General features: G+C 43.2%; 1 protein-coding gene across 1 annotated transcript in view; it reads right to left on the minus strand.

Annotated features, from left to right (window-relative positions):
* DDX51 (DEAD-box helicase 51) overlaps nt 1-27,563 on the minus strand; it is a 208,591-nt gene that overhangs the window by 31,641 nt on the left and 149,387 nt on the right. Inside the window, exons 12-13 of the mRNA XM_069619898.1 lie at nt 27,189-27,290; nt 26,836-26,899 (exon numbers count right to left, since the gene is read on the minus strand). Of these exons, the coding sequence (XP_069475999.1) occupies nt 26,836-26,899; nt 27,189-27,290 (166 nt within the window). The remainder of the gene's footprint in view (nt 1-26,835; nt 26,900-27,188; nt 27,291-27,563) is intronic.

Genomic DNA, 27,563 nt, shown 5'->3' on the forward strand with positions numbered 1-27,563 from the left:
TGACGTGCCCACATTGGAGCATCTAGAATCATTGTTAAGTGCTCCCCATGCATTCTGTGGATTACTTTGTTCAAGAGTGGTGTTGGTGGAAAAGCATATGCAAATATCTCTGACCATCTCATCTACAGTGCGTTCCCCCTGGATCCTTTCTGCGGGAACCTGGATGCGTAACTTTGGCATTTTGCGTTTTTCTTTTTTGTCGAACAGATCTATGTTTGGATGCCCCCAACGTGAGAAAATGCTGTTAATGTTTGAATGTAACTCCCAACTTGTGTGCTGAAGGTGGATCTGCGTTCCTGCTTAGTGTGTCTGCTAGGCAGTTGTGTTCCCCTGAACATTTTGAGATAGGAGGTAAATTCATCTCTGGAGGCTCCTCATCAAAATCTTCTGTGCTAGTGTGAACAGATTCAGGGAGTAAGTACCGCCCTGTTTGTTGATGCAAAACATGGAGGTTGTGCTGTGTCATAATAAGTGCATTCTTCCCAATTATGTGTTATTTGAAAGCTTGTATTGCATTGTACACTGCCAGCAATTCCAGAATATTGTACTGTTTTTTGGCAAGTGAATGTGTCCGCATGACTTGCGCTGTGAGGTGGAGGCAATGGGCTCCCCATCCTGAGAGAGATGAGTCGGTTGTGATGTGTTTTGGGGGGCTGACAAAGGGTTTTCCATTTAACAAGTTTTCCTTTGTCCACCACTGAAGTGCTAACGCCACTGTTTGTGGAACCTCCACTAGAATGTCCTAATTGCCTTTCGTCTGCAACCATTGCTTGGCTAACCACCTTTGCACTGGACGCATGCGTAGCCTTGCATGTGGCATGATGAAGATGCATAATGCCATCATGATGAGAAGGCACATTTCAAAACAAGGAATCTGCCTTAGTACGCTTTGGAGCTTCTCGTTGGAGGGGAAGAATAAAGTGTCTTTTGTCTGAATTATAGCCCTAGGAACTGTTTTTCCTGACTGGGTACTAAGCTCTGCTTTTTTTCCATTGATAGAGAAGTCCAGTTGATGCAGAAGATTTATTATTTTCTGCGTATTTTGTTAGCACTTTTTTAAATACTCGGGTGGGCTGATGCGATCCCAAAGGGAAGCACCTTGAATTGGTTTTGCGCAGACCATACTTTGAACCTTAGTTTTGGTGTGCTGGCAGGAATGAAATATGAAAGTATGCATCTTTCATATCCAGTTTTGCCATGGAGTCTCCCCTTTTGAGCAAAGGGCCGACTTCCTGCAATATTGTCAGCCTGAAGTTGAAGTCTGACATATGGGATACATTGCTCACCGTAATCGTATTTCTGATGCTTGTTTCTGCTGGAGTCACATGCTCTGCATAGGCCGACATCTAGTGGAAGCTGCAGAGTATTGCACATCAAGTTTTCAAAGTTTGAAAGGGGACGTCGACAGGGCGTGACTAATATCCCTATTGTGACATACCCGGTAGCCATGATCCTTCACGCATCAAGGTCCCTCAGATTATTTGTTTCTGACAAGCGGGAGTGAAAATGTAAGCGTGAACTGAAAGGAGAGACCATGAGGTGTGAAAGATCTATGCTTCTTTCACAAGCATCTTATACTCCATGCAGGTATGAAGGGCAGGCGCAAGTTAATCTAAGCAGATACAAGCATCAGAAATACGTCTATGGTGAGTAATGTACCCCTTCTGAGGCTTGTGGATCTGTTAAATGCTCTGCATAGATGAGCAAGTAGTTTTAGTAGAAGGAGGTGGGTTATTAGAAGGTAGCGCTGCAAAGAGATGTTTCAGCACCGCTTCTCCCACCTGTGTATTACCCCTATAATGTGTGTCCAGACAGTAATGTTTGTAGAGAACTCAAGTGGCAGCCTTGCAAATGGCATCTAGAGGCACCTTTGCTATGAAGGCTAAAGTTGCCCCAGTTCCTCGTGTTGAGTGTGCTCTGGGCTTAAAGGGCAATGTTCTCTTGGCAAGAGAGTAACAGAGTTGGATGCAGCTGACAATCCATTTAGAAATCGCTGCTTTAGAGACAGGGTCCCCTTCTCTTCCAGAGGCTACAGATACAAAGGAACAATCTGTTTTCCTGATCAACTGTCTTCTGAAGGTAGAACATGACAGCTCTGCGTACAGTGTATGTAGACGTCTTTCTGCTGCGTTTGTTGTGTTCTGAAAAACGCAGGAAGCTCTATAGTTTGTTTGACATGGAATTTTGATATGAACTTGGGTGAGACGCGAGGTTGTGTGCATAGCACCACCTTGGCTTTGTGTACAACTACAAAGGGGTGTTGTTCTGACAGAGCTTGTAGTTAGCTAACCCTTCTGATAGAGGTAACTGCTATGAGGAATTTGTCTTGTATGTTAGATGTTTAAGGCTGGCCTTGTGCATAGGCACGAAGGGGGCCCCCCATGAGCCTTCTGAGCACGACATTAAGGTCCCAGCCAGGAGTAGGATTAGAGATGGGAGTGTACATCTTTTTGACACCCTCCATAAAGTGATGTACAAAAAATGGACCTCGGTGGTGAGATTGGAAAGATACAACTAACAAATTATTTTAATATAAAAATAAATGCATTACAAAATACACCAAGATACAAAACCATGCAATTTATAAAAATAAATCACAATTTTGACATCCCATTCATTCCACCTTTCATACCCATACTCACAATCGCACAACCAATGTAAACTTGGACAATACTAAAGGTCAACCCTTGCGTAGAACCCTTTTTATATATCCACACAGTATTTAGTTTTTCCACATCCGTATCCCCTAATGCCGTGTTTCTCTGTACAATAGCAACCCAGGCTTATTGGCAAAGTCTTCATATGTTTTAGTCGGCAATTAGGGCTTTCAAATTCAGCCTGATGTGGTTTCAACCTTCTTCAGGACGTATGTAAGGCATAAGTCTTCCCTCACACTCATAACACACTCTGGTGGAAGATGTCTTCCAACATTAACTCTAAAAAAAAAAAACGAACAAAATCCAATTACAATCCAACCTCTTTTCATTACAACTTACGCATATTTCAATTATGCATATAAATCTTTCGTAGTTATATGTGTTTGCACTCACCTCCAATATAGACTAATGGGGGTACCGCAAACTCAGGACCTAATCCACAGTGCTCCAGGAGTAGGCACAGAGTAAATCAATGGCTCTAAAAACAAGTATAATCTGTATAAATGTAAAGACTGGCTACATTTACATCTAGCAATGCATCAGTGATGTTAGGCATCCACCTTCTCGGTAGGCACTTAATCAGATATCCCAATCGTATATGTGGAGTCAGTCAACGAATCTTGAGACCAAATAGCCTGCAGATGGGTCAGACATGGTAAATTATATCCAATTGTCCGCCTTCCTTATAGGGCCGGTCACAGAGCACCAGCAAACAAAGACACTTAGTTCTAGCTTAGCTGTCTCTAGAACAGAGCTATCAAGACGGCATGTCGAAAGATGACGTGAAAATGAATAGGACAGTCACCTTTCTGTTTGTAATAGGGCATTTTATATTGGGGCAGAGTGTTATGCGACCACCGACTGGGAGGGAACGTGGATCGGTCCGTCATTTCGAGGCGGGGAGGCTGCAGCTCTGCCTCATCCTTTGCTGTGTCAAAACGCATGCTGTTGGTACTGGTTGGATGTCTGTACATGCAGGCTGTAGAAGGAGGCACCAGACATGCTTGCTCCAGCTTGGCCTTGTTTTCCAGAGCATTGTGCCCAAAAGCTGCAGCGTGTTTTGAACGCTCCCCTTGGAACAAAGGGCCTGTTGGAAATCTGACCAAGAGTCTTGATTGTTTCATGCTCCAGTTTCAGCAGATCGTCAACAGCTTTGCCAAAGAGGAGACCCTTCTTGACGGGCAAGTTCATTACTGCCGCCTGTGTCTCCGGCTTAAATCCTGAGTCTCTAACCCAGGAATGTCTTTTCAGAAGAGTACCCTCTGCAATGACCCTTCCCAAGGTGTCTGTGGAATCCAAGACATTTTTAAGGATGGGGAGACCTCTTTACCGTCGGTAGTGATCTTAGGAAGGTTTGAGCGAGCTGTTCCGGTATTGAGTCCAGATGCCGTGAGACCTCATCCCACCGGGTGCTGCTGTAACTGGCAAACACAGTGGTGTTTCTTATTCTGCTGAGGTATGCAGCAGATATCGTGATACGCTTACCCAGTATATAAAGTCTTTTGCACTCTTTGTTGGGAGGTGCCTCAGAGGTTGAGAGTGGAATAACAGTTCTCTTTCTTGTAGTGGTCACCACCGAAATGACCTCTAACGTAGAGGGTATCTGAAAGAGAGAGCCTGAAAGATTTTTCCACCCTTGTGTTAACCGGTCCAGTAAGGGACGGGATAGACTGGGATGGAGAGACCCTTTTCTTGATGGACTCCAGGAGTGGAATAGCCTGGCTAACAATCTTTTTCTCGTTGAGAATATCTTCAGTGAAGTTGGTTCCCACAGGACTGGATTTTTCAGTGTTGATGCCTAAATGATGAGCAGCTTTTTCAACAGCTTATTGTAGAGAGGTTGGTCTGCAATAGGGGAAGAGTGACCACCATCTCGCTATGGAGGGTCAACATGGATGAGGTCTGGGTCGTCCTGGTCCTGAAAGTAAGTGTCCTGACCATCTTGGCTGGGGCCACCTTGAATATCCACCCACATGTCCTGTCTTCTTGTGTGGACTGCATGTCGCCATAAGGAGATCCTTACAAAGGCTCCCTGGGTGGTAGGGCTGGGGCAGGGAGAGAGGGTGTTGACGACACTGGAGGAGGTATGGGAGGTTGCTCATGAGGTCTACATAGAATGACATTTTACCCATGGTGTCCTCAAATTAAGAAAATTGGGTCCAGGGGATAGCAGACACAATAGATCTTGCTGGCTCTGGAGTGACCTTTGGGGTTGGCATCACGTAATAATGTCCCCATACATAATGTCGCCGGGAAAAGCCATTGGTGACATACAAGGAACGGGCTGCGGGGATGCCCCCTGCTCCAATTTACAACAAAAGAAAAAGAAGAAAACAGGGGTTGCAGGGGTCTCCCCTGCATATTAAATGCAATAAGGGCTCTGCAAAAAACTGCAACTTTTTTGTCTGCCAACATTTTTTGAGGGGACATTATTACATGGAACCTTTGGGGTTACAGGAGGTGCTTCTACTGGGCAAACAGTAATAGGGGTGTCCTCCAGGCTCTCCCTAGGGTGCTTTTTGTTGAGGACAGAGGCGAGGGCCTTAGTGTACAGAGGCCTGCTTACCCTAAGCAGAAGGCTCCTTGCGATATTTTTCTGGGCGTGAAGGTAATTTGTGTTTTTTCAACAGCTGTTTCGGCATCTCCGCCACAGCAATCGAACAGTGTTTATGCAAGCCCTTCGACGGAGAGTCTGCATGATCACCTTGTGGTAAGCGAGTACGCGGAACCACAGCGGGCAAGATCGGCATTGAGTCAGTGGGCCGAGAGGTGGCAATCGATGGCGTGCGGCCTTCCATCTACGGGACAGCTGGGCGTATGTGTCTAAGGGAGGAAGTGTGTGTGTAAATGCCAGCATCGACAGAGGCCTTCCTCATAGCAGCGCTAAGCGACTGCTTGTCGAGGCTGGGGCCAGGCGGGAGCGGGTCTATTCCACAGTGGTGTCCTCAAGCTCCAAATCGGTGTCTCATTAGAAAATGCTGTCAGCCGTTTCCGACTCAGCCGACATGGCGTATGCCACCCATTGTTTGGACCACACTTATCGCTAGCCATCCCGGACAAATACTCTACCCTCAGAGCTGATAGACCCAACGCTAGGGGAGGAGGCATAGCGATCATCTCCAAATCTTCCTTAGACTTCAGATCAGCCTCCTCAGTGTCATTCACAACCTGCGAGATACTCACAGCCAAATTGCAAACTTCCCCCACAAGTACAATCACCTTCCACCTCATTTATAGACCCCCAGGAAGAAGACTTCACATCTTTCAATGCTGAAAACTCCAAACCCTCAGCACAAATTATTATCCTCGGGAACTTTAACCTTGGTTACCAGGACCTGAACGACGCACATGCTGCATCCCTACCTAATGTCCTAACAGACCATGACTTCGCACAACTCTATGTCCACCCCACCCACCAAAAGGGCAGAATCCTTGACTGGGTAGCGACTTACAACTGCAACACAACCTGTAAGAACCCCCAACCCCTGACATGGACAGATCATCACCTGATCCCTCTTGAGGTCAACATTAATCATGTACTCCCTAAAAAGTGCCCCCTGGCACCAGCCTGTCCTACCAGGAACAAACGCAACATTACTGCCTAAGCCCTACTACCCTTGGTCCTACCTACCCTCAACGCTCTCCCAGCCAACGCTGATTTAAACCTACTGATTGACACCTTCAATGACTGCATGGCTAATGTGATGGACACCATTGCCCCCCGAAACTGCGTAAAGATAAACCAAAAGCTCATCTGAACTCGTGGTACACCCCCGAACTTAAATTACTCAGAAAAAAGAAAGCTAAAGCACAACTCACATGGAAAACCAACCCCTCTGCAGAAAACAAATCTAATCTCACGTATATATCGTCTCTATACAAAAGTGAGATAATTTGCACCAAAAAAGATGCATACAACACCAGGATTGATCAGGCAGGGTCCTCCACTAAGGAATGATTTAAAATTCTAAAAGAACTAGAAAACCCCAACTCACCACCAGACACCTGCTTGAAAGACAAACCCTGGTGCACCAGCATTCAAAACGCCCTCAACAACAAAATCACAGGACTCCAAACCAAAATTGAGGACAAACGCCAACAACTCTCCAATAACAAGGTCACCAACCCTGGCTTACCTACGCCCAACACCACCAGATCAGGCTTCACGTTTAATAAAGTTACCACTATGGAAGTTCAAAAAATCATCACCTCCTTAAAACCATCGAATTGCAAAGGGGACAGCTGTCCCGCCCAGATCATAAAGGACGCAGCTAGAGAGCTTTCCCCCTTCATCACCAAACTTATTCACCTATCTTTCATCATCAATAACTCAGTCCCCAGCCACCTTAAACAATCATGGGTTCTCCCACTCTTGAAAAAACAATCCCTAAACCCAGCCATACCCACCAACTACAGACCTATCACCACAGTCCCATTCTTATTTTTAAATCCTGGACAGTCACCTACATCGAAATTCAGGAATACCTGGAATCCAACCAACTGGAATACGTCAATCTGGCTTCAGACCTCAACACAGAACAGAAACTGCCCTTGTTGATCTCAAAAGTCAGATTGATGAAATTAAAGACAAAGGCAATGCCGCAATCCTACTCCTCCTAGACCTCTCAGCGGCCTTCGACTTGGTCGACCACAAACTTTTTTGCAGCCACCTAGCCACCGCAGCTCACTTCTCCTCCTCTGCCATCACATGGAAACAATCCTTTCTGGCAAATAGAACCATGCGGGTTTTCTCAACAACAGCTGCAGCAGACCCCATCCCCATTTCATGCGGGGTCCCACAGGGCTCCTGTGTATTCCCCACTTTGTATAACATATTTACAAAGCCTCTATTTGACCAACTGGACCGTCTGGGTGTCACCTACACGAACTATGCAGATGACACCCAGATACTCCTCACTATCACAGGCAACTAGCAAGCAGATGACAGCCGGATCAACAAAATATTCTCCATCATTCACGCATGGATGGCCTCTGCCAGAATGATGAGAAGACAGAGCTCCTCATTGTCGGCTCCCCCAGCAACCTAACTAAACTTAATCCCAACTACAATAACGTCACACCATCCCCATTGCCAAAAGCCTGAAAACCCTCGGCTTCTACCTTGATGCCAATACTAACCTCTCCAAACAAACCAATATGATCGCCTCAGCCTTGGCCTACACTGGCAAGCTCACTAGGGCTCGTAGACCTTTCCTCAAACTGGACTATTGCAACAGCCTGTACCTAGGTGCTAACCAATCCATAATTAACAAATTACAGGTACTTCAAAATAACGCACTGCGCGTAGCCCTCAACATTCCCAGGCGAGAGCATATCTCCACTGCTAGGAAATCTTGAAAATGGCTCTCCATATGCCAGAAAATTGATTTGAAAACCATCTGCCTCACGTACAAGTCCCTTAATCACCTAGCCCCACCATATCTAACTAATAAATTCACCATGAAACTAGCCACCAGAACCACTAGATCTTCCAACACTCTATGCTTGACGGTGCCCAGATTCCACTTAAAAAGAGCTGGAGGGGATAGCTTCACAGTACTTGCCTCCCAACTCTGGAACACCCTACCATTCAACATCAAAACTATCGAGTCCTCCCAGATCTTTAGGAAGCATGTTATCAGCTGGCTCCTGAACAAAGAGTAGCACCACTGACACCTGGCTTCTCTTCCCTCTGCTCGGTAAACTGCTGTATGTGATACTAAAGTACCACCCAGACATACGCGTTCACCTCCCACTGCTTAACTAAGTCTGTACATTCTGTAAATGGCTGTATGTTGAAATTGTATATTGCAAATTGTTTATTGTTTAAACATATAACTGTAAATTGTATATTTCACAATTATGTAACCGTCTTCTTTAAGCCCCCTTCTACCTGTGGGTTTGGAGCGCTATACAAATAAATAAAAACAAACAAAACAAACACCTGGAAGGCAGTGGTTACAAATTGTTAACCCACGGAAATGTTCTGTTGCACCTGGGACAGGACTTAAAAGGGGTGTGATCCATAGTGGAGGGGGACACTGAGGAAGCAGGACAAATGTACTAGGGGCAGGAAATGGGGGTCTGCATTCTTCATCAAAGAAGGATACATCTGTCCGCCCCACTCGCCCTACCGGGTAGGCCAAAGCCCATTGTTGGAACAGAATGTCTATTTCGAATGCCGGGATCAACCATCGAGATGTTTGGGGAAACAGCCGTTGAATTAGTGTGTCAAGAGGTTTGTGTACATTTTAACTCTTAAAGTAGCTAAAGCCACAGACTCTGAAATAACTTGCCATCATGGTGGAAAAAAATAATCTGAGGGACCTCGACGAGTGAGGGATCATGGGTACAGGGTACGTCACACTAGGGATAATATTACAGTCACGCCCTGTCAATATCCTTTTTACAATTTTGAAAACGTCATGTGCAATGCTCCGCAGCTTACACTAGATGGCGTATGCAGAGCATGTGATTCTAAGCAGATCCACAAGCCTCAGAAATATATGTTTGCTGGTCTCAGATCGCATACTGGCTTTTCGGTCTATTCTTTCTTTGAAACAAGAAAGTACACACAAAAAACACACTTTTGTTTACCTCTGATGGTGGGATGAGCACTATGGATCCCTTCTCTAGAAGTGCTTCTATTTTGGCTTGTAGAATTTGCTGCTGCTCCAAAGGTATTCTCATGAGTCTTGGTGGATGATCGGGAGGTAGTTCATTGAATTCGACGCAATGCCCATTTCTTAGTGTTGACAACACCCACTTGTCCAATGTGATCCCCTCCCATACTTGGGCGATTAGTGCAATACAACCACCTACCAGGGTGCTATGGGAGGGGACCTGAAGCGGGGAGTCGCTGTTTGGTAGAAGGCGGTCAAACCTCGAGTGGCTTGGCCTCTACTTCTGCTACACCCTCTTCTGAACTGTCTGGGGAATTAAGATTTGGATCTAGACAATTGACCCTGGTTGTTATACCAACGAGCTGAAGCCTGCACCCGAGATAGCCAGACTGGCCGAGGATCTTGTGTAACCTTAACTACAAAACTATTGCGGTTGGAAAAGGAACCTCTTTGTTGAAAGGATTTATTAGAAATGTGTCCCAAAATGTAAACATCTCATGCTCTTTTTTGCGGTTTCTAGAGCATTATCTACCAAACATGACACTCATCTACAAACATGTTTAGCACTGTGTCCTGCTTTTCTGGTCTAAAACCAGAATTCCTTAGCCACGCATGGCTAGGATTAGTGTAACCTCTGCCACTATCCTACCAGCAGTCTAAGCGGAATCAAGTGTGTACTTGATAATGGTGGTTGTCGTTTGTTGTCCCTTCGTTACTGTCTTTAGTATTTTAGACTTATGTGGCCCATGGATGCCGCTAACAATGTCATCTACATGGTCACATTCTGTTAAAACTTGCATAAGAGTAGTATTATTTGCAATATGCATCTGGAAAGCAGCTGATGTAGCTACCTTCTTCCCAACAGCGTAAATCCTTTTACTCTCTTTATCAGAAGGCGCCTTAGGTGTCGATAAGGGGTCTGAGCTCTCTTATGGATAGTAGTAGCTACCAGAGAATCCATCCTGTTTGATAAAATAAAAGGAGGTCAGTAGGTGCTGCATTAAACCGCTTCGCAATACATGAGTCAACAGCTCTGGTTTGGGCTGGAGTTGAAAGGGACAGCATTACTCTCCTTTTAAGAGATTTCAATAATGGAATATATTGAATTATCTGCTTCTTCTCATGGAGAATATCATGAATGAATGAATTCAGGGTCCTCTTCCAACTCATGGGTGTCAATTTTGAAATAATCAGCAGACTTTTAAAGAAGATTATTGTAGAAAATGTGATCATCAATGGGTGATGAAGATACAGGACCATCAATGTCTGGGGATGGGGTACTATAATCATCTGGTTCAGTGCACGGATCCTCACCTACAAAAAGCTCATCCTCCTCATCTGCATCCAGTTCAATTATGGACTCCTCATGATTGGGGTATATTGAAGCTCCTTTAAATGGAACTTCCTCCTCCGGTACCACATGTTTACTTTTTATGGGATGTTTATCTAAAAAGTCCATGAAGGAAAATTTTGTCTAGTATTTTTTTCAAACGTATCTTAGTCCAAGCACCACTAGTAGGAGTGGCTTGCAATGAAAAAAAAAATCACACATTCCTACTGACTTTCTTGGGATTGTTTCTTTTTCTTTAGTGTATCTACTAAAGTAAAGGTGCTACTTGTGCATCCTGACTTGGGTGTTTCTGTCTGTTTCGGCACATGCTTTTATGCAGGTTTAGCTATTTTCGGCGAGGAACTAGGCATACACGGCATGTGTGTAGTTTAAGCAATATGCTTAAAGAGAATCAATTGAGGTTTTAGAAGCCACCGAGCCACTTGCTGAATATGTGTTCCACTTACACCCATTAATGAAACAGTCATTGTCGGCATTGTGCGTTGGTGAGGGAGAAAAAGTATGCTTCTGTTTGCTTGGCGCCGGTGTACTATGCACCGAGCCGAACCCCTGAGTGGTCTTTAATGTTTGCGCTGATCGCCAGCGTAAGTCTCCATAACAGAGCGGGATTCCTGCCGTTCGGAGCTGGGGCTGGCACTTGGGAATCTTCTGAATCCCTATCCACATTCCCTCAGCGTCACTAATGAAACCGGGACTGTCTTGCTCACCCTCAGACTCCTCTGCGCCAGTGGGGTATTCCATAGATGCCTCCACTTGCATCACATAGGCTGCCCAGCAATTTGATCATCGATCCTTAAGCGTCTCCAGTTGACGAGCTTACACAGAAGACTATGGGTACACAACGGTGTATCCTTCCAGGGAATTTTCTGGTTACAAGAGGGACACAATTTAAAAGGAGTCTTCTCCATGGTCAACGCTGGAGGACATTGAGGCACTATAATATGGGGGAAATGTGTGGAGACATTCTTCTGCAATATGTTAAGTGTCTCCCCCTCCCCCCACCACTTTCCCTACTGTGTAGGCTGTCACTGATGCTCTAGAACACTCGTAAGCTGCAAATTTGCTGTCTAAAGTCATCAGGTACGGCTGAGCGTGCTTGGCAAAGAAGGTGATTCGAAGTAGAATAATGTATATTATTAGTTAACTTTAAATGCTCGATCACATGCAATGAACTCTGAAATACTAAAACTCTGAAATGTGACCAACCCAAACCATTTAGGACCGCGACAGGTGAAGGATCATGGGTACAGTACACGTCACAATAGGGATAGTATTACCATCATGCCCAGTTTACGTCCCTTTTTTCAAAATGAAAATAATTCATGTAATATTCTGCAACAACCACTAGATGTCGGCCTATGCGAAGCATGTGATTCTAATCAGAGCCACAAGCCTCAATAATTACATACAAAATATTTGCTAAGGGTGTCTGCCCAGTCGCCCATGTACACACGCACAGCTCGCTCTCAGCCCCTCTTCTTCAAAGGTTTTGGGGCCAATTGGGACCCTCTATCCCATAATTGAATAATATACACTACATGCCACATTAAAATAATCAGGCTGTCTGAATGGGTATATTTTGTTAACTGTTACACTTTAAAAATTAAATATGTATTGATCACATTGTGCATGCTGTTCTTCAAGCATCAACCTTTCTGATCACAGACATGTTTGTCAAATATAAAGAAATGTGAAAAAAAACGTATTTTCCAAAATACTGGATTTAATGCAAAGCCACCAGGAACCCTCATTAGTGCTATTTGTCTCCCCCTCTTTCCGCAAAGTGGTATTTCAAAAGAGTACAACAGGAGTGTACTAATCTGTCCATCTTGAAATGTTAAACTTTCAGAAAATAATGTGTATGTTTCTTCCAGGTTTGGATAATGTGCTTGGCTCAGTAAGATCAGTGTAATACTATTATAAGAACTAAAAGATATAGTGGTAGTGATAACCAGCAATGAACATTGTAAATTAAAAAAAAAAAAAACAACATGGTTAGTACAAATAAAAATGTAATTTACTTTTTTATTTTATTTAAATTGCGCTTGGTTTCATCAAACCTTTGCAATATAACCATTTACAAACAATTCCATCATAATCCAATTATCATTCAAATTAATACAATAATTCCCTTAAGAAAAACAATAAAATGTAAAATTAGGCAACAAAATAAAACCATAACTACCCAATTTCAGTTTATAAAATTCACAGATTGTAACTATTACTATTAGATGACACATTTTCAAAAACCTAACAGCTACTTATTCATTCTTTTTTGAGAATGCAAACCATTTCTTCTCTTAAAATATCCCTTTCTAAGAAGGCGGGACATGCTCAGATTAAAAACAATGATCTGTTTGTTCTGTGAGAACCAAGGCAATCTTTAAATGTATGTGCTGGCCACTGAATGCATAAACAATTATTAATAAAAATAGAACATAAAAAGTATAGTGGTAGACTGTGCTGTATGAGCCTCTGGAAACTTATGTGGTCTTTCAGAACCCCAGCCCCACCTGAAGAAACTATTCATGTCACCCTCAACTCCCCTGGATGGAAAAATGCACCTTCAGTATGGTTAGTAAAGATTTTCTTTTTGGTTCTTTCCCTCCATGTTTTTTTTTTTAATTGTGTTATAGTCAACAGTGTTACTTTTCACAAAAACAGCATACAGTCATAAATTAAGAAACAAATTACTACATTTACAATACAAGAGCAATTTAAAAAGGAAAAGCAACAATAATACATTTTTTAAATTACAAGAGCAAGCATAGACCCAACCAATCCTCGGGTCATAGTTCACATTTTTTAGTTATGTAACGGCCAGGCATGAGATCAGGAAATGTAACGTCTGACAATTTCGCCACATAGCGAGCAATCGGCGCCTACATTAGTGCCCCTGTTCTGCACTCCCAGGATTTCCCCTGTGGGTATAAGATTCAGGCAGATCCGTAGGAATTCTGCTCTCCATATTCAGTTGGGTAACTGCTTTATATAGGTTGGCAATATACCTCTGGGTGATCAGTTCTGAAAATCAATTGTGTACCTTATAAATGCGCATTCTATCTATTGCTATTATCCAATCCCTTCGGATTAAGGCCCTCATAACCCACAGGGTTGACCATCAGATCGGATGAGGTTCTTGAGCACACAGGGTTGACCATCAGATCGGATGAGGTTCTTGAGCAGCTATGTAGGGTGTTCAAAACCAAGCCTTCTAAAATGGTCAGGAATTGGGTGTTACTTTCCAATAGCATTCACAAGGTCTTTGCACATCAAGCGTTTGTGGGGTGTCATTATTGCCCTGTATAAGGACACCAACTTCCAGTCCAAGTTAGATTTAACAGAACTTAGCCCCAGTTTGTAATGGAGGATAGCGATTGGGAGGGATTGAGGGAGTTGAAGTACTTTCTTCCACAACCTACCCTCAAGTCTGTCCCAACTGAGCTTCCAGGATTGGGACGCTACATCCATCCCATAAAATAAGTCCGGTATAACTTTGCCTTTGCTGAAAATTAAGGGAAGGACAGTGAATCTACAATGGTTGGTCATCAATTTCCTCATCTGGCAACTCAGTTGCTCCACCTTTCCTTCCAGACCCTTCTCCACAAATGAAACACTGGGATGAGACATAAATTTAATCCCTAGATACATTACCTTCCTAGAACAAACCACATCCTGCCCAAGATGGGACCATTTGTAGCAGGGTGTTTTTTTTGTGCGATTACTGAATCGAATAATGTTCGATTTAGCCGGGTTGATGAAAGGTTGTTTTAGCATATGTCTCTAGGCTGGTGAGCAGGCATTGAAAGCCCCGCAGAGTGTGGTCCAAGAGCAGGATATCGCTCAAGTAGGTGATCCAACATGATTTTAACCTCCCCAGCTGAGACTAGCAAGAGGTTGAAGAGGCAGGGGGCAAGAACGCACCCATGCCTCACACCTCTCTGTGATTGGACTGCTCAGGTGTCCCTTACCATACATTTTTCTGTGTTTGGTAATGTACTGTGCGCTCCTTGAGTGTTTTTTTAACTCAAATTTATTGTATTTGTACTCTCTTGAGTTGTATTGTTATTCCATACAATCTTTATAGTTAAGTCATCCATTTAGTACATTGATTGTCTCTCAACACGTGTTTCCAAACAGTGTTATCTGTGGTTCATCAGGAGAGATACTATATTTAATCGCGAAGTCCTTATTTAATAGTTGGATGGTTATATTTCTCCATGCGCTTTTCAATTTTTGCTGAATGAAAATTGTGTGATTGGGTGCCTGCTAGGGCAAATCATTTTTAGTAGGAGTATGTGGAACAGGGTCCGATTGTCTTGTGATCAGCGCCAAGATCTGCGTTGTCATTTTTCTTTGTTTTTTTACCATCCAGCCTGATTTGAATTTCTGAGTTAGCATGTAGTTGTACTATATGGATAACAAGTTTGGGGGCAGTCTCCACGTGTTCCATAAGCGCCCACTGTTGACAGTATTGAAGGCTTTCGATAGATCTACCAAAGACCCGTACAATGGTAAGCTGTCCTTAGTCCAAGCCTTTTCTCGAAAAATAATAATCATGCCATTGAAAGAGGTCGACATACCCTGTCGAAAGCAGATTTGTGCTTTATTCAGGATGCCATGTTCCTCAGCCCAGTTTTCCAATTCGTTCCAGAGAGCCCTGCAAACTGTTTACTGTCCGCATTGAGGAGGGTAGTAGGATGGTAGCTCGCTGTCCTCCAGCTCGAAGACAGCTTTGGAAACGTACCATGGCCTTAAACATGGCAAGGAACCAAAGATCTATGATTTGAAAATTAAGTTCATCAAATCATTGGGCCCTGCTGTGGTTGCCTTCTTTAGCAGCAGGATTAAGTCTTCTTTCGTTAGTTCTAACTTCCAGGGAGTTTGTTACATGTATTCATTTTGAGTTTGTAGGTAATAAGATGTGAACAAGGGGTTGGGTGGGTTTCTGTGACTTTGTATATCCATTTTCTGTAAATATGTTCTTGTATTATGATATTTTCTATTTCTGCATTGAAAATAAATTTTAAAAAAAATAAAAATTGTTCCATGGCCTTACCTCTCCAACTGGGTTCCTATAGAGATCTTTAAAATGCAAGAACTAAACGGTCTCAGAGACCAAATTGCTTTGGGAACAGAGTTGCCGACCTTCGTCCTCATTCACTGAAGTCCAGAAATTACGACTTTTTTGGATTACCAACGTTTCCAACACAAGTTCTCCACGTCTTTGGGCTTTTAGCAGGTGATCGGATCTTGCCCGGTTTCTATAAGTTGAGGTAAGCCTCTTTTTCTACTGAATTTAAATTATAGAAGGGCAGATGTATTTCAGGGCGCAGATGTTTTTCCTTGGGTCTTGTCTATGCAGCCAAGTATCCAAATCGAAACCATGCTTATGGGCCTTATTGGTTTTGCTCCCCGTATGTATTAGTCTGTCCAAGTCCCATTTGAAATCTTGGAACTTTAGTAGGGCACATGCCCGTTCTAGGCCAACACCTGTCAGAGTTAACCAAATCACCCAATTTTTTCAATAGGCTCTCCAAGAAAGATTCCAAGCTGGAAATCGTGGGATTACAATACAAATGTAATACTGCCCAAATCATTGAGATCCCTTCCACTTCAAGATGTAGCCTGGCAGCTAGGATGCCTTGATGGCTTTAAGAGACCAATTAGAGTTTCTTAATTCAGTTACGGGGGGCAATTATTAGACCTCCTGATGCATGGCCCCCCTGTTACAATTTTTTGCATCCTGTTCCATTATAGAGAAGCCATCTACTTTGAGACCCGACGTCACCCATGTCTCCTGTAGTAAGATCAGGTCATAATTGGCCAGTAAATCAGTATTCGTGATATCATTTGTAAAGCTCCTGTAGCCCCTGGAGTTCCAGCTTTTAAATATGGAGGTCCTGGGCAGCTAAAGAGATATATTGCTATCTCCCAGTTTTGTGGAAAACCTGGGAGAGGATCTCCGGCAACAAGGTACAGAATTTGTTACTGCAGTTGGTTTAGTCTCGGGAGGATAGCTATGGGGCAACACGGTTGCATTGGAAGCAAGACGACGTGGAGCAAAAAAGGTTCGATTCCCATGTCTGCGCTTAGAAACCTCTGGGTATTAAGCGTTTTACGATCCAGTGAGGCAGAGTTCTGATTTACTTGAACCTCCCCCACAGTTTTTGGTTCTTTGACAGTTTTTTTTCCCCTCAGGCTACAACGATGGGTCGCCCTTACTCTTCCACACCGAGTTTGGTTGATCCATTGAACCATACTCTGAAATTTGGGCTCATTAGTCAAAATAGCATAGCTCAGGTCCAGGAATTGCTCGTGCACCTTTATGAGAGCGTTTACTCAGAGTCTATTATTGTCAGTGGGCTCTTCATGAGGAAAGTGAATGTAATCTATTTTGTATATTGAGAATAACAACAGATCTGGGATTTCTTTAGTAATCTGCAGAATTGTATTTCTATTCAGTGGTCTACGATCAAATGCTGTGGATAATTGCTCAATCCACAGTCTTGGTGCAGCCAATAGCTTTGAGCTTTTCTCAGTTCTTTTCTCAGCTGGGCCCTGATCCGGGAGTTATGATACTTGGGCCAAAAGAACTGGGCACAATGTCTGATCAGGCGCAGGGGAGGATGGTGTCAATTTATGTTTGGACGTATTTCTTGCTTCCAGGATCTCATATTCAGCTACAGAAAGGACCTCCGTCTGCATTTGTGCAGACAAGGTTTTGGTTTTAATATGACCTGCTGCCATCTTCTTTGGGAGTCGCATCCTATCCCGGTGTTTAGCCAACTGATCAAATTGCAAGTGATATGAGATGTGAATAGTATCCACATTTGGGTTTGGTTTTTCACTTCATTTCAGTTATCCTTTGACAAATTGGTCCTGGCAGCATCTGGATTATCCGTTTGCTGGGCAGAATCTTTCATTCTTGGGTCTGTCGTTTTCTGTTTTACAGGGATCAGGTATATGTTAGTTTCCCTCTAAATAGGTTGTTGCTCATGAAGACTTGCCTGACCGTTTCCAGAACAATCCATGTTTTGAGAGTTTATCTCGACCACCCTTGTTTGAGTTGAGCTGTCTTGCTTTCCTTGCAAAGTGACAATGGGCATACCTTCAGCAAGCACCCACACCTGTACATGCTCCTTAGGTTTACGAGTTAGTTCCCGTGGACTGGGATCTCCTCCTACACCACATTCAAAAGTGGTATGTTTGTTCTTGCAGATGGTACCCAAGCTTCAAAATGTAAGATTTCTTCCATAATTACGATGAGAGACCTGCACCGAAGAATGGATGTCAGCTGTCCTTTCATGATATCTAGGAGGGGGTGCTAGTGCAGACTGACAGTGGGCATGTCCTGCATTTTATTTACGATACCCTGGGTTGAGGGTACGTCCCTAGACTTGATCATCTCGTCGTTCTTTTTCCCCACTTTCTCTTTCAGCAAAAACAATGAGATTCTGATCTTGTTTAGTTGGGAGAGTTAGTAGGCAAAGGGGTATTTCAAAAGAATGCAACATGAGTGTACTATTCTGTCCATCTTGAAATGTTAAACTTTCAGAAAATAATGTGTAGGTTTAATCCAGGTTTGGATAATGTGCTTAGCTCAGTAATGCAAGTGCAATGCTCTCATTAGAACTCAAATATATAGTCATAGTGATAACCAGAAATTAACATTGTAAACTCTTTAAAAAAAACACCAATTCACAAGGTTACTACAAATATAAAGTGTAATATACTTATCCATAGACATTTCATGTATTTTATTTATTAAATAGCTATGATGAGCAAAAAGGCAGAGGCGGTCCTACTCTGCCTTGTGAATTTTCGGAACGTTCAAGTTCAGAGAGAGAGATGGAGAAGGGAGAGGCAAGGTGGGTAAGTGCTAGAGGGTCCACATAGGTGGGTGGGGCGGGGTGGGGGTTCGGGAGGTGGGAGGAGTGGGGGGAAAGAGTACCCAAAAAAAAAAAAAAAGGGACATACAACATGTTGCTGCTGTTCTGAACTGGTCCTAACTTTTGGGAGCATGTGAAGTATTTCTCCTTCACTTGCCTTGCTAAGCTCATCTGTTTTGGGGTATGTGAGAAACCTGAAGGTGTCTCACTTACTAGTCCCCGGGGATCTGTCGTCCAGGTGGCCAGGACACGCCCATCACTATTGGATCGAGTGCCAGGGGGTGGACCAGTGAGATAACCTGAATGGGGGTCCTCAGGGAGTGGAAGTGGGATGCCAATGGTGAGATGCAGTAACCCCCTTCTTAGAACACCTTTTCCCCATTCTACCATGTAGGATGCGCAAACACTCAAGCCCACCCCCTTTTCCGACATGAACACTCGCATACCACGAAAGATGACGGACAAACACCAGAGCTGTTTAACCGTCATGTCCCACCATAAGGGTCAGGCAAAGTCGGGCAACTGACCAGAATCACACACCGCTGACAGCCCTTTCCCTTCCCCACAGAGATAAAAGGTGGAGCACGAGAGAATACGAGCAAGGCAGACCACAAGATGAGAGAGATAACTCAGCATGGAAGTTCAAGAGGAGGAGAAAGACGGCGCGAACCGAGAGTGTAACAAGGAGAGAAGCAACCTTGCCCTTTCCGGCCCAGGCCCGTGAAACCTCCACAGAAGGAATCTTAAACCCGCGAATAGCCAGCGTGTGTTGCAGCAGATGTCAACAGTACACAGGGCCTTCCTCCGCCGATAACCAAGCCAGGGAGAGACGCTTGTCACTGTGGTACTGGCCTTGACTCCAGAGATAAGAAAAGCCAAGCAGTTCACAGCCGGTGAGTCGAGGGGAGAGCAGATAAGAAACCGAACTGTGCTGAACAAAAGTAGCAAGCGGCTAATTGAAGAAAGTACAAAGAACTGTTAATATCAGAGGGGAAAACCAGCAACAGAGGAGTCGGGCACTACGTGGGTGTTAAATTGAGAAACTCTGGGTGATTACCCTAGTGTTGAAACTACTGTTATCAGAAGTCCTTGGGAACGGTACGAGAAGAGGGTCAAAGTAGTCATATGGGTGTCTAGCAAAATCCTACATACAGTCGAAAGTCTTTGACCGGCAAATGAAGGTAAAGCTAAGGGAAGTGAATCCCGCACAGTGTGAATTGCAAAAAAAGCTGAAGAGGAAATAAGATACTTGTCTTGGAATACGACGGGTTCCAACTCGTTTTACAATGTTGTACAAAGACAGCTTACTTTTGGCAATTTTGATCTAATCTAATTTCAGGAAACTTGGCTAATTGAAAAAATTTGGATTGAGGGTTTCTCTATATCTGAACAGAAGGCGATACAGAATTCTAGGAGCTGACCAAGTGGTGGCCTGATACTGGCCTGTAGGGATTCTGTGTTCTCCGATTGCTCTTTGATCTCTGATAGTATCCAAGGTTTGTTGGCAGTCAGAATAAAGCTGAGGGAACAAAGACTAATTCTATACTGGGTTGTTATAATATACTGGAACCCGACATCTAGTGAATTATTAGCATACTTGCATTCCTTATCGGATTTATTGGTGCTAATCTCAACTCAATTCTCAGTAGATCAACTGTTGATTCTGGGCGAGTTTAATGCACAATGCGTTCCCTCGTATTTGCCTCCTTATCAGACGAAGGCTATAACAAAAAATGGTCACAGGTGGGTGAATTTTTTGAGAGAATGGAATCTGTTAATGTTGAATTATAATGTGAAGGGTGAGGCAGTATGCACTCCCACTTGGGGTAGAGGGCTGCGTTCTCTACAATTGATTATGTGTGTGCTTTGAGTGATCTGTTTGAAAAATGCATAAAACTGAAACTCCTTCAAACTGATGAGTGATCATAAAATGTTGGATTTTGTATTTGTTGTAAGGAATGGAAAAAGAGCCCCAAGGTATACCCAGGCTTTAACTACTAATATGGCGGGTAACAAAGTGGTAAAATGTAAGCAAGGGGGACAAGCATTAACTCATAGTATGGAAGAGGCGCTAAACTTCCTCTCTAAAGATCAACTGAGTGATTATCGCCATCCAAACAACTATATTAATTTTCTGTGGGGCCTTAATACCCCTATAGTGGGAAAGCTAGATCCCCCTAAGAGACAAACACTCTTGATTCTGTAATATATAAAAAAAAGAAATCACTTAGAGCCGAGACATATAGGATTAGAAGAGGTGTAAAGTATGAAGAAAAGTGCAGTGTCAAACTATAGCAAGTATAAAAACTAGGTGAGATCGTATAAGTTCCTACTTTCTCATAGAGATGGGGAAGAAATGTTAAAAGCAGTGTCCAAAAGGAACTAGAGGAACTTTTGGACTATTGTGAATTCGGCTCAATCCGGGTTGGAGAATGCTCAAACATCACGCATAGAGGAAAAGATCTGGGTGGAATATTTTACCAAGATCTACGCCCAGGTCGGTTCTTCAGATTGTTACACTCCTTCAAAAAAAAAAAACAAGTGGCAGTTGGGGGTCCTGGAGGATGATATTGTGCACCTAATAGGGAAATCCTCAAGCTCGAGAGCACCTGGCCCAAATGACCTCTCAAATTCAATTTTGAAGAAGAACCCTATGTTATGGGCGTCTTTTTTCTCAAATCCCTTTTTGATAATATAATAGAGTCACAAACCATTCCCGATTCATGGAGAAGAGTAATTGTGATCCCAATTTACAAAAAGGGAGACCGCCTCTTAGCAGGGAGTTATCGCTCTATCTTTTTGTTGGACACGGATGGAAAAATCTTTAGTGGTTTACTCCTGCGGGAGTTGGAGGCTTGGGCAATTCTGAAGGACATTCTCCCTAAGGATCAGACTGGCTTCAGAAAAGGAATCTCTACGATTTTAAATATTTTGACTCTTGGCTGTATAACTGTAACTTCCCGTGGACTGGCTGGCTCACCTCTTTTTTGTGCTTGGGTGGACTTATCTCAAGCTTTTGACACCATTAATAGATCTAAACTATGGTGCAAATTAAAGAAATGAGGCCTTCCGGATGGTCTATTGAATATTCTGATCCATCTGTATCAAGGATCAGGGCTTAGAGTGTAAGGCTTGGGAATTCGGGCTTACTTTCTAGTCCAGTTGGCACTAAGGTGGGGGCTCGTCAAGGCTGTCTACTGGCCCCTTTTCTCTTTATTTTGTTCATGGCAGATTTGGGAGAGTGGTTTACAGGAAAGGGTTTGGTGGCTCCAAAGATAGGCTGAGATAGAGTGAACTGGCTGGCCTATGCCGATGATATTGTGGTCATGGACCACCCTCAAGTCGGTTTACAGAGACCATTAAATGCCTTGGCCGAATATGCACAATTCAATTGACTTGATAATTAACCCAAATAAATCAAATATGATTATTTTCAAACAGCCACAGAAACAAATTAAATCCTATGGCTGGTCCTTACAAAACTTGACCATCCCGATTGTTAAGGAAGTTATATATCTGGGTACCCAGATTGTGGTCTACTCGGCTAAGGGGCTGTTTTTGACCATGGTGGAAGTCAGACTAAGAACAGGGGGAGCTCAATTGAAGGGAATACACTCTAAATACTGTCGGTTCTCAATCCTGCCCCTAATAAAATACTATGTGGGTAAGGTGCTTCCGTCCCGGACATATGGCTTGGAAACAGACCTGCAGGCCTTTGAGGCCAACTGGGATAGACTAGAAGGTAAACTTTGGAAGGATGTATTGGCCCTACCGTCCTCAATACCTATTGCATGTGTGAAATATGAACTTGTTGGCTACTTTAGAATGGAAGTGGTTAACTCAATATAGGCTCACTTTAGAGGCTCCTAAAAAGAGATTGTAGATGTACGAAGATCTAGCACTCATTTTGAAACGGAACAACAACATATTTGTAAAGCAGCTATCAGAAAAATGTATCAAAATTTTGGAACTATCTGAATGTTCAGTTGACTCTCTCATCCAAAATAAAAGCAAAAGATCCTCTGAAACGAATGGACTGGATTAGAACTATAGCAAAGATGAGAGAATCCAAAATATCCTCGTCCTGGTCGGAGCTGGATAAGCTAAGAGCAATGGTTCCTGCTTATTCGCGGAAAGGGATTAACCTGAGGACCAGAATGGACTTCTTGAGATTTCGGCTAAACTTGATATTAACATTGGAAATCAAGCATATTAGAGACCCAATTTCCTTTCCATCTAATATTTGTGACCTCTGTGAAGAGGGGTATAAACAGATCATAGTTCAGCTTCTATCTGAATGTGAACGATCTTGGCATATTAGATAGAAGAGACTATTAAGATTTGTGCATGATGGTGCAATGTTAAACACAAAACTGTTCTGGCAACAGTTAAGCCAGGACATGAAAAATTTTTAACAGCAGAAGTGATAGCTGTCCTGAAAGAATTGAAATTAATTGAAATGCGATCTTAGCATTTGTGAATGGTAATAGTCTGATTGTGAAAAGGAGAAGAGGGAAGTAAGCTGTGTTCTTGTTTTCTTGTATTAATTTCTATTTATTTCTTGATTTACGGTATTAATATTTCCTTGTCAGCTCTTTTCTCCTTTTAACGTTTGACTTTATTTTCTTGTTGTATGTTATCTCATCTATATGAGGTGTGTTTTTTTTTCTATATGCTTTGTGTAAAAATAGTCATAACGTTGACTAAAATGCACAATAAAATTTAAAAAATTGAAATAAATTACAAAAGTTGGCAAGAGTGAACCCGACGGAGGGATGCCGATGAAAAGGGGGCAGAGTCTGAAGTCCCAGTGTATAGAGTGTTGACGAGAGTGAACCCGGCAGAGGGATGTTCACAGTTAACTGTTCAAAAAGACATTAAGATTTGTGAATCTCATAGATGAGATTGTGTTTTGAAGCCATAGTGAACCCGACGGTGGAAGGCTGACCTCCGAGAGGGGTCTAAGCCCAGAAGAGGTAGACCCTCTAAATACAATCAGAAAAGAACTTGTGTTGGTAATTTTGAATATATCAGGCCCTCAGAAGTAAGAGATTTAAACACTGAAGATCCCGATATTGTAAGCACATTTTTTGTGGATCTAAGCCCGGAAGAAGGGGATCCAGGGGCGAGAAATCATCACCCAGCAAGCATATGGAAAGGAACTCTTTGTTTATTAGTTTGGATACATCAGGTCCTCGGAGGCAAGAGACTTGTTTTGTAGAAAAGAAACTTAACCCCGAAGGCCCTGATGCCGAGAGTGGAACTGTTGGCTCATGCTGGGAAAGCTCGAGCATGTGCTGTGCGCCGGAATCCCACCTTCGCCCGTGCTCAAAACATGGGCATGGGAGACCCAGACTACTGCATCCAGACGTATTATTTGTCAACACTTCTTTCTTTCTTTCTTGTGAACCCTATCCCACAATCTTTGTATTTAGCTTAAGTATTGGCAATAGGTTTTTCTTCGCGAAGGCCCTTTCATTTGACAAAACGCCACTAGGGCTGCCTTATTATTATTTGATGGTCGTAGCTTGCTCCCACCTTAGATTTAGATTAGGCGTTTTTCCATCAAGCATATACAGTTTAATAAACACCCTTGAACTGTGATCACTTGTGTCTATCTTTACTGTTGCCACCATGAATTCCTTACACAACACTGATCAGTCTCTACGGCTATAAGTGCAGGAGAACCCCATTATAAAATTCCATGTCTGTTTTACACGGCACTCTTCACCTTACAGTGAGGTGTGACAGGGTTTCTTTGTGCCTGTATTACTTTGTGGTTACTTGTATGATGTCTCGAAGACCGAATGGTAGCAGCAAAGATTTCCCTACTGAGTTTTGTAATATTCTTGCGCATTACTTTTTTATTTTAGTACTTAATGCCTTTTTGAGTGCCATATACTCAAGTGGCCGCGCCACGAGAATTTTTGCCTGACCTTTGGCCATCTTGTATTTTGCCTTCTTCCTTCCCTCTCAGGGCTGGATTTGTGAAATATGGTAAGCCCTTACCCAGGCAAAGAAGCAATATGTGTTTGTGGCCGGATGTGGTGGATGGGACCATCTGGTCCCAATTCACATCTTGGCCAAAGTGTGTTTGTTGCAAGTAGTGGATGGAGGCTGTCCATCATTTGACAGCACCTGCCAATTTGAATGGTGCATATCTTTCCCACTGGTGAGCTGGGGGGAAGATTCCAGCTCAAATCCAAGATAATAGTAGTACTTCTGCAGCCATTCATCAGATCGTTGTTGGAGTCAAGATCCTGATGAAGAGGAGCATCTCGCCTACGACCCAGAACTTGCAGTTGCAGCTAAACTGCATCGTCTTCTTCAACCATCCCAGAGAAGCCCAGCTCCTTTGCCGATCTCTAGAAGTCCTTAATCTGTGCTTCGACCCATGGACCTCTGGAAACTACTGGTTTCAACCCCTGCTTCAATATCCTACAATTAGAAGTCTTCATAGATGGCCCGGAAACATCCTGTGGGTAGACCAGCTTGCTCATGGGCTACATCACTGCATCGGTCGACATCCAGTGTTCAGACCTGGGACTCTGCAGACCTTCAACATGTGAAACAAGACAGCTCCCAATGCAGTTGTAGCTTCCAACACAAAGAGGGGATTTGCAGGACCAAATGTTTCCGCAACAAAGGTCGACCTGCCATTTTTTCCAGACTGGCCATCACATTGCCACCACTAGTTTAGCCTACCGTAAAGATTCCTAGCCTCCTCTAAACCCCTCTACTGGGATCTGTGACTCGAAGGGCACTAGGCCCCATTTCCTTTAGCAAGGGAAAGACTTTCCTTCCTTACATATTACTTCTCAAAATTGGTGATTACTTGCCTTGTTCTTTCTTCACTTGCTATGCTACATTACAATGTTCTAATATTGATATGTTAGAAAGAGTTGGTGCTCTGTACCCAGAGCACACCAAAGATGAATATCCATATTATATAAGTGTATGTTTAATGTAATACTTACATGTGAGAGGAGTTGTCCAAGGACTAAATACATATTTGTATACATTCTGCCCAGCATGTACTGTGCAGAGCGTTTTACGTGTGTTTAACAGAAACTGTTCGACTCTCTGAAGTCTAAGCCCCATTGCTCAGTCACACTACCTTGGGTAGATTGACTAGGCATTAGTGTATTTATTTCCCTGTTCACCAAAATAGGGTGGCATCTCAAAATGTGCAGAGGGCCGGTTCTGATGGCAACATTCCAGCAGGACACATGCAAACAAAATGTATGTCTTCAAATATCAGGCCGGTCCCCATCACAGGGATACTTTTTTCACTGCTGCCCTCATTCAAGTTTTAATTAAGAAAAAAGAGCACCGCCTCTGAATCCCTTCATTTAAAATATTTGTGTTTTTTCCTTTGGTTGTGTCGCTGTAGGCAATGGCTAGAGCTTCTCTAGCAATGCACGTCTGACAAAGTGCCTCTCGCCCACTGAGATACAGGGTGCTAGATCAACATAGGATAATCTGGGTAGACCGCTTTAATTACGTTTGCGGTGTACACCACCACATCCCAAAAATGACCACATCTTCAGACATACATGAGATCCTTGAGTGCAGTATGCAGTGCAATAGAATGTTAATAAATGACTTAAATCACTGCCAATGGGAGTGATGGTGCCTTCGTTTGTGCACATAAACATGGCTTGATCTACAGCCTCACAATTGATTTCTACAGAGTCAATGTCTCCAAATCCCTCTATGTTTGATTATAACAAAGATTACATATGTATCCAGCATTGGAAGGGCAACAAGCTACCCATGCAAATTCCCTTGTTTTCATACATCGCTGACCATGAACTCCCTCAGCTCTGAACGTTCTCGAGTCCTTTTACAGCAGCAAGGCCACACGCTCACTGTATGTCTCCATGTTCTGTCATTAAATGAAAGCCACTTGGAACTCTTGGAAGTTCCTGGATCCAGGCAGTGAGGCTACTCAGCTATTGATTGTAGGGAAATGGTGGGGGCTATACAGATCTGGTTTGTATTCAAAGGCATGGATGATGGTGCTTACAGCACATTTATCTCCTCTTTTTATTCATACTCACATATTACTTCTAGGAGTAGGGATTGAGCAATGTGACAATGATGCATAAAGAAGCATCTGCAAGGCACATGCTGAGAGGCGTGCCAGCAAATTCATGCTCACTACAGGTCTTGGGAGCTCAAAGAAATGACGCCCATTTGATGGATGTTGAGCGTGATTCATGGAAAAAGTGTTTTCCGAGGGTGTACTGTGCGTAGGACAGAGGATGAGTGAATTTGATTTTCATGCAACACAACACTCAAATACATACCTGTACGTTCAGGAGCATAGTGAATGCTAAGCCAGATTTGCCCGCTCGTGCTGTCCTTCCAACTCTGTATCAAATAAAGAACATCACAGTAAAGGAAAGCCAGATATTCCTCTGCACTACCTAGCATTTTCTCCCTCACCAGAGGTGAGCACTTTGAGGGGGAAATGCAAATGGGTAGAGTAAATGAGAAATGGAAACAATCAAGTGAGAATCTGGGTAAAAGCAAAATAAAGACATAAGAGTTGAGAGACAGCTACGGTGAAGATGAACAGCACAAGAACAAGAAGAGAGCAGAGACGAGCAGGACAGTCAGAGGAACAAAATGAAAAAAAAGGAGTACATAGACACCTCACCTGTGGATGTACACCCGGATAAACTGAGGGGCATCGTAGTTGATCACACACCTGACTCCTTTGATGTCAATCCCACGAGAGGTGGCATCTGTGCTGATCAAACTTGGGGTAGAAAACAAAGTGGAATGAAGCATTGCACTAAGCACTGCACTCACATGTCATCGTCCTACCAGTGGGACTACTCAAACTTCTCCTTCTCCTTTAAAGATCACATCACTAGTCACATCACAGTTCACAGGTTTCCCCTTTGGATTTACCCCGGCTTACACACTACGCCTCTTTTTGCTTTTATAACATTTCCATTGGTATAATCGGACCTCTTTTTGTACTTTCCTTGTTTGTCTATACCAGCCTTCTTTACCAGTGTGCAAACTG

The sequence above is a fragment of the Ambystoma mexicanum genome, chromosome 10 (assembly GCF_040938575.1).
Source record: "Ambystoma mexicanum isolate Mex_15411 chromosome 10, UKY_AmexF1_1, whole genome shotgun sequence".
Classification (NCBI taxonomy): Eukaryota; Metazoa; Chordata; class Amphibia; order Caudata; family Ambystomatidae; genus Ambystoma; species Ambystoma mexicanum.